General features: G+C 38.7%; 1 protein-coding gene across 1 annotated transcript; it reads left to right on the top strand.

Moving 5' to 3' along the window:
* The first annotated feature begins 292 nt into the window (after positions 1-292).
* Positions 293-7,205, top strand: LOC105769486 (FIP1[V]-like protein). The gene is made up of 8 exons (XM_012590154.2): positions 293-1,144; positions 2,479-2,720; positions 2,993-3,119; positions 3,196-3,264; positions 3,380-3,517; positions 3,806-3,907; positions 4,002-4,345; positions 4,919-7,205. Exons 1-8 carry the CDS (start codon positions 434-436, stop codon positions 6,582-6,584), a joined length of 3,399 nt encoding a protein of 1,132 aa, XP_012445608.2. The 5' UTR covers positions 293-433; the 3' UTR covers positions 6,585-7,205.
* The last annotated feature ends 930 nt before the right edge of the window (positions 7,206-8,135 follow it).

Below are 8,135 nucleotides of genomic sequence, written 5' to 3'. Positions count from 1 at the left end.
ATATGAATGATATTCTAACATTTAATTAAAATATTAAGAAAATACTTTTATATTTTTAACTTTTAAAATTTAATTAAATATTTATATATCAATCCATACGCATGCCACACTGTAAAATTAAATAACATTAACCTTTTCATTTATTTTATGTTAATTTAATAAAAAACACAAACTAAAAAATAATAATTTTTTTTATAAAATTGAAGGGTAAATGCATTACCCATTGAATCAAATTGGTAGGGTATATTAAATTAAAACATCAAACATATGGGATTAAAAAGCAGAAGAAAGAAGGGAAAAACAGAAGAGAAGTCGTGCATGTAAAATCGTAATAGCAAAAGCGAAATAGAATCAAAGCCCTTTCCCTAACACTCTCCTCCCTTTTATTTGTCTCTGTCTCAGCCTCTCTTCTTTACTTTCCTTTCATCTTCCAATGCAAGATGACGATGAGTTCGGAGATCTCTACTCCGACGTTCTTCACCCTTTCTCATCAACTACCACGATGTCATCCGCTGCTCCCCAACCTCACCACCCTTTCCCTCCACCCCCCCATCTCCACCGTCCCATCGATCTCAACCGCGGTTCAGCTCCTGCACCAATGTTTCTCGATTCTAAACACGAACCTGCGGATGGCCAAGACGTTAATTTCGATATCGAAGAAGGGGGTAGTAATGGAATTGAAGCTGCCCGCTATGATGGCCCGATATTCCCGGGTTTAACCGAACCGGTTCCTCATGAAGAGTTCGGATGGAATGCTAACGAAAGTGGTAATGGAATTCAAGGCGGTGAAGCGGAAGCCGATGAAGGCGATGGCTGTGATAGTGACAGTGAAGATGATCTACAGATAGTGTTGAACGACAACCACCACGGCTTGATGGATATGGAAAGAGGAGGAATGATTGGCGAAGATGACGATGACGACGAAGACGAGGACCCACTTGTGATAGTGGCTGACGCAGATGCAAACCAAGGGACGGAGGAGCATGAATGGGGTGAAGAAGGATGCCAGGCGGCGGATGGGGAGAAGAAAGAAGGGGGAGAAGCAACGAAGGTTAGCTCCGCCGGCGGTGGAGGAGGAAGCGTGGTTGCGCCGAAAATTGGTTACAGCAATTATGGGTACCATCCGTTCCATTCTCAGTTTAAGGTCAGTGTGTTAACATGTTGATGTTGTTGTTGAATCAAACAATTTGGAGAATTTTGGACAAAAATGGGGTTTTTGTTTGTCATATGCCCCAATTATTTGATGAATGATTAGGATGTAGTACAGTTATTGGTCTGTAACCTTTGTACTGAATTAAATGATATATACAGCATTTGTATCTTCTTCCATTTTTTTGGCCAAGTGGCAAATATTCGAATGGAGATTATATTTTGATGTTATATTTGAATATCGAAGATCATAACGTTGCACTCAGAAGTCACCATGATTATCCGTAAAACAATCCTTCGGTCTGTTTGGCCAGCCTATGATGGTGCTTGTAGTGTGCTCAGAAGTCTATGAATATCAAGACCAGAGTGGTATTGCTTCACTCGAAAATTCACGTACAAAAGGGGTAAAAAGTTTTCCACATATTGTTGGCTGATGCAATAAAAAAACAAGGGTTTGGTCATAAATTTTGATTTTCAAACGTTATGGGGTACATTAGCTAATTGTTTCAATAGTAATCCCTTTGAAGACGAGGTACACATTAGTTAATGTGTTTTTTTTATGCAATATGTGAAGATATGTCTGTTGATCGTTCACGTGTCTCCTACACCAATAATTCATTGTAGGAGCTGTTGAATACGAACAATTATGTTTTAAACTATTTGCTTATATGTCCGTCAAGAAATCCGTGCTCAAACAGAAATCCAGATGCTACTGCAAAGAGAAGTGCAATCAATATATTGTTAAAAGAGGTGGAACTTTGCATAATAACATTATAGTTATACTCTGCAAATTGAACACACGATGTTTTCTGTTTCTTGAAATGCGACATCAACTACATAACATTCGCTGGAAATACACTTCTCTTATACTTGTTCTAACTCATTTTCGCACTTGATCCGATTTTCTTAACCCAAGTAATTGGTTATATCACAGAGTTCTAGTTATTTGCAGCTTGAGATTTGTTCTTGTAATTGATATTTTGGTTGCACGTGCATGTACTGCAACCTTATCAATTGTCTTATGATCAGTGCATCATTTGATATCCTTGTTTCTTGATTAGTTTATTGCCTTGGTGCATACTATGAAGTGGATTTCTTATTTTCATTTAGCTTAAGTTCGTGATTTTATCAGTCTCTTATTAATATTTGGTGATATGATGCAAAGTTTTACCTTATAATTGTGTTATCCAATGGAAAGTTCACTGCATATGTGTCACTGGTCCCATACTCTGTTGTAAACTGCAATTTTTATAGTAGAAGATTAAAATTGCAATGCTTGTTCACTTTGATTTCTGATTAATGCTGTAATCTCTTTTCTGGCACATGCAGTATGTAAGACCTGGTGCAGCACCAATGCCTGGAACCATTGCTAGTGGTCCTGGATCAGCCCCAGCTCAGGTTCGTCCAATCATGAGTGGTACGGCTGGTCGTGGTAGAGGTGATTGGAGACCACATGGAATGAAAACTGGTACTCCTACGCAAAAAGGTTTCCATCCTAGTTTTGGAATGCCTGGAGGGATTAACAATATGGCAGGGCGTGGAGGGCTGGAATTTACACTTCCTTCTCACAAGTAATTGATCAATTTCTATAATTTTCTTATATTAAATCCAATTTATTATGGCTTGTGGAAGCTGAAAATGGAGACAAATTGCTTGTTGCAGGATGCTGTTTGGCTTCAGTCATACTTTCTTATGTTTCATTCTTCTAGTATCATGTGCAGACTGTTTTAACTAGTATCATGTGCAGACTGTTTTAACATAATTTTTGGTTTTGCATGACTAATTAATTATTTATTTTTTGTTCTAGCATGACTAATTTTTTATTAACCCTTGTGGATTCCAGAACCATATTCAATGTTGACATTGATAGTTTTGAGGACAAGCCATGGAAGCATCCTGGTGTTGATCTCTCTGACTTCTTCAACTTTGGTCTAAATGAGGAGGGCTGGAAAGATTATTACAAACAACTGGTAATTGTTTCAATGATAACTTATTCATGCTTGTAGGAACTAATGTCTAAGAAGGTTGGGTTTTAAAATCTTGTAGGAACAACACCGCTTGGAGACGACCATGCAAAGCAAAATTCGCGTTTATGAAAGTGGGCGAACAGAGCAGGTAAGTAGGTGCTTATGAATATCTGAAAAAATGTTCCCATTTAAGATTTAAATACTTGGATAATGGTATGGTATGACTTCTGCGGTTCTGTTATAATTTTCTTGCTTTCTTTTAGGGTTATGATCCAGATTTGCCTCCAGAATTGGCAGCAGCAACTGGGCAAGAGGTTCGAGCTGGTGCTGCTAATCTTGGAAAGTTGGATGGAGGACAAAATGACGTTACCAAAGGAACTGCTCGAATTCGACAACCACTTGTAAGCTTCAGTTGCTAATTTTATAGTACATGCATTATAATTGTAAAAGCATCCTGTTAGATGTTGATTCTTCAACCATACTTATTATGGGTATCATCTCTACCCTTGTTGATATCTTAGCTTTAAGATATCTGCTAGATCTCTGTGTCTGTATCTTCTCTACCCTTGTTCTCCAATATTAACTAACTTTTTTCTTATGAGTGTACTGAACAATTCCATGTATTCTAGACCGGTTGTGTTATTTCTTTCTGTTCAATAACGACTTTTTTTCTCAATTTACTGTACCAGCCAACTGGGAGAGCAATACAAGTGGAGGGAGGTTGCGGGGAACGCCTTCCCTCCATTGATACACGGCCACCTCGTCTCCGTGATTCAGATGCAATTATTGAGGTTAGCTGTCAACCTTGTTTCATTTGCACTTAGTCCAAGTCTTATTTAGTATTGATAGGCTGGAAAATTGTTTAACTCTTAGTTGTGTAAACAGATTGTCTGTCAGGATACTCTAGACAATGATTCCTCCACACAGAATGGTGTTGAAGACCAAACAGAAAATGAACTGTCAAGGGAGTATCTTATAGGAGATCTTGCATCTGAAGCTGAAGTTGCACATGAAGATAATGAATGTTTTGATGGTTTTCCAGATTCTTATAATAGTCGAAAGAGAAAATTAATTGGAAAGAGGGCTATTAATTCTGCCCAGAGTAATGTGCCTGAAGATCATAAGATTTTGCCCTTCCCTGCAGAAGCATTGCATCCAGATGGTCCTGGATCTAGGGGTCAGAGTCCTATGCATCCTAGTGGAAACTTTGAGGTTCCTCCCGAAGAGAGGTATGAACCTTGAATTAATTTATTGTCGTTTCTTTTGGATAAAGTTAATATTCTCATGAGTGTTACAACGCTACTTCAAGTGGAGTAGTGAAGTATTGTCCACCTTGAAGACCCTACATTTGCTTAGTTTTGGTTGTGTTCTGATTTATAAGCTTTCTGCTTGCATTTTCCAAGTAGGAAAAAAGAAGAAGCTTTTACATAGATATGCTTTTACTGTCTTTGACTTATATTTAGCTGTAGTTGTTTTCGGCATAGTTTGTTTCCTTTAAGCAGATGGATTATTTCCTAGATGTTTGGTTGTGAAGAGAAATGAATTCATGCTGCTTCCATCATTAACACATTTTTGTTTTTAATGAGCCCATTACATTGATGAATCCCATGCCTTTATGATATTTCATAGTTAGTAAGTGAGAAATACAAGTTGGTGTGAAAGACTTGTTGTGACATTGAGCATGAATGTTACTCTTTTTATGGTTGTCATTACCTTGATGTTTTAGTTTATTTTTGAGGTGGTAATTTATACTACACAGTACACTGTCATGAATAATGCCATTAACCCTCTCTTTCACACAGGCAACGACGGGGAAGAGTGGGCGAAATATCCCCTCATGAGACACTTATTCAAGGTAAACAGGATAAGTTCAGTGTTGGACATGAGGAAGAATCTGTCAAAAGCATGGATGGTAAATCTCCTTTCTTAGTTAGAGATGCCAGGGAGATAAGTGTGGAGCATATGGATGGTGTTGATGATGAGCTTGAGCCAACTGATGGAAGCCCTGTTGAAAAGGAGCTGTTAAATGGCACCTATAAAGATGGGAGTTCACTCAATCCCTTGAACAATGGAAAAAATCGTTTTCAAGTGGAGCAAAGGAAGCTTCACAATGCTGATGATGGTGAGGATACTAGGGCTGCAAGAAGTAGTGAACACAGCAAAACAAGATCTGGCAGCAGCAGGGATTATCAGAAACGACAAGAGAGTGCTGAGGAGGAGGTCGTTCAGGGTGGACATTCATCTCGTGTTGGGAATGTCAGGAAGAATCTTGATGAACATGATCATAGTTCCCAGAGAAAATATTGTGATGTGAGACGTGAGATCGAGAGAAATCGCATGACAGGTAAACCAGGAGAGGATTCTTATCCTCTTAGAGACTTTGATGCTAGCTTGTCACATGATTTTCCCATTAAAACAGAGGGTTTTGATAGGCGAAGGGAGTGTGACAACACTGATGGTACTTGCCAATGGGGAGAAGATGATCTTTACAGCAGAAAAAATAGATCTGAGGACTTTAAGAGACATGATGATGAAATGGGTTCTAGGAACAGGACTAAGGTTCGAGGAAATGAGAGGACTGAAAGAGATGGTTATCCACCTTCTAGAAAACAGTTTGTTAAAGGCAGTTATAAAGTTCATCGTGATAAGGATGTTAGTACGAGACTTAGGGAAAGAGATGATAATTTGAAGAGTAGGTATGATGCAGCCGATGATTACCACAACAAAAGAAGGAAAGATGAGGATTATCTGAGGAGGGTCAATGCTGACAAAGAGGAGATCTTGCAGGGACAGAGAGAATCTAGCAGCAGGTGCAAAAAGCAAGAAAGGGATGAAATTTTAGACCAGCGTAAGAGAGATGAGCAACAAAGAATTAGAGACAATTTTGACGAACACCATTCAATTAGGCAGAAAGGTGACGTCTGGTTGAACAGAGAGAGAGTTGAGAAGCGGATGGAGAGGGAAGAATGGCACAGGCTAAAGCAATCACATGACAAAAGTTTATCAAAACGGGAGAAAGAAGTACGGGGTACTGTGAGGAGTGGCCGTGGTTTGGAAGACAAAGCATGGGTTGGCCATACTAGGGAAAAGGATGAACATAGAGTTTCTGAAAAAGAATACCAACTTAAAGAGGCAGTACGCAACAGTGAACAGGTAAAAAGAAGGGATCGGAATGATGATGAAGGTTACTCGCACCACAGAGGGCGCGAAGATTCATATTCACAGGGACATCAATTCAGTAATGATGAGAGAAAGTCCAGGCAGGAAAGGTCAAGCACTCGAAGTGACCATGCTGTCAATGGTTCTGATAGCCAAAGGGGGCATGAGAAGAAACGTAAAGAAAACATTAGGAAGAATAGAGAATCTGAAGGTGGAGGTCCAATCACTTTGGGTTCTGCCAAGAGAAGTAATGAAGATTTAAGTGGTCTGAACAATGAAACGGTATGTTTCATAGACTCAAGGACATAATATTTCTTTAGCAATAAGGAGAAAAATATGCAGCAAATTTCTGGAAATGAGCCTATACATGTGCATGCTTATATAAAGATAAATCGTCTACTGAAAGTTGATGCAGTTTCTTCAAAAACAGAGATCCTGGTTTCAATTACTCCATCCTTGATACTTGTGCTGAGGATTTAACAAGTAGCATTAGTCTCACTATGAGACCAATCTTATCGTCCTCGTCATTAGCTCTACTGTCTTTTCAATTTTTTCACAATGCTGCAAGAAGAACACACCATGCCATCCCTGTTTCCATGGTCATTCAATCAGTTTGGGCAACAGTTTCAGCTAGCAATATTTTTAATTTACTGTAGACCTGGTTGTCATCATCTCTGTTATTTTTTAGGCTTGCAAAGTGAATTCTGTTGTTCTCCTGTTTCGGAAGGGGGAGGGGGAAGACCTTTCAACTTTTCATTTTTTTGAATCTTCCAAATCAGGGGGATTTGGTGGGGAAGGATTCCTTAGAAGTTCTTTTTTTAGCTCTATTGAAAAATTACTCTCTTTTTGGCATTCCATTTTAATGTGTAAAAGTTGTACTTTTGAAAGAAAATAATAAGTTATATTGACGGTAAGCTGGATTTCAGATTACTAGATCTAATTTGAACAGGGAAGAAAGTTGCCATTTGGAGAATCATACCTCATATCCATGTTTGGATATGGGCATTGTATCCAATATGGGTATATTAAATTTTGTATACGATTTTCTTATATTTGGAGAATCATATGTTAGATGTTGGTTTCATGCAAGCGTGAAAATGAAAAGTCCGAGAACATGGCTTTCCCTTTGCCATCATAAACATAAAGATGGTGTATCTCGCAGCATCCCTTCTCAATTAAATGATGGAATGACCTTGCTGCAGATCAAATCTATTAACATTGTTATTATAGTTATAACAATTATATTTTGTTATTATCATTATTATTACCTTTTCCCTTGGTTAGGGCTTGAAAAGTGATGAGAAGAGTGAGAACCCAGTGTATAACTCTTCCCGGAAACATAGAGAAGATGCATCTTCAGATGATGAACAGCAAGAGTCGAAACGAGGGAGCTTCAAATTGGAACGTTGGACAAGCCATGAGGAGAGGGATTACAATATCAACAGCAAGTCATCAACTTCCTCGAGGTTAAAGGAGATTGAAAATATTTATAATGTGGGATCTTCAAAATCGTACAAAATCCCGGATGAATCCAGTAAGTCTATTGAACCTGCTGAGAATCATCATTCTGTGTCCGACGATAATGGTGTTTGAGAGCCAGAGATTAGGGATGCTGATACAAGACCATCTGACACTGTCGAGAAGCTGAAGAAACGAAGTGAGAGGTTCAAACTTCCAATGCCCATGAAAAAGATACGGTTGCAATAAAAAAAGATGGAGAGCTAGGCGTTGTCTTCGGCCAAGACTGAAAGAACTCCCTCCGATTCAGATATTAAACAGGAGAGGCCAGCCCGAAAACGAAGGTGGGTCAGCAACTAATACTGGAATAAGTAGCTTACATTGTTGCTGTCTGTGTTGCAA

Source organism: Gossypium raimondii, chromosome 5 (genome assembly GCF_025698545.1).
Source record: "Gossypium raimondii isolate GPD5lz chromosome 5, ASM2569854v1, whole genome shotgun sequence".
Lineage (NCBI taxonomy): Eukaryota > Viridiplantae > Streptophyta > Magnoliopsida > Malvales > Malvaceae > Gossypium > Gossypium raimondii.
This window is presented reverse-complemented; position numbering and strand designations above follow the sequence as displayed.

Coding starts and splice junctions, on each gene's coding strand:
- LOC105769486 (XM_012590154.2), top strand. CDS start 434: ATGCAAGATGACGATGAGTTCGGAGATCTCTACTCCGACGTTCTTCAC. Junction 2,721..2,992: donor TTTACACTTCCTTCTCACAA/GTAATTGATCAA, acceptor TGTGGATTCCAG/AACCATATTCAATGTTGACA. Junction 3,265..3,379: donor AAAGTGGGCGAACAGAGCAG/GTAAGTAGGTGC, acceptor GCTTTCTTTTAG/GGTTATGATCCAGATTTGCC.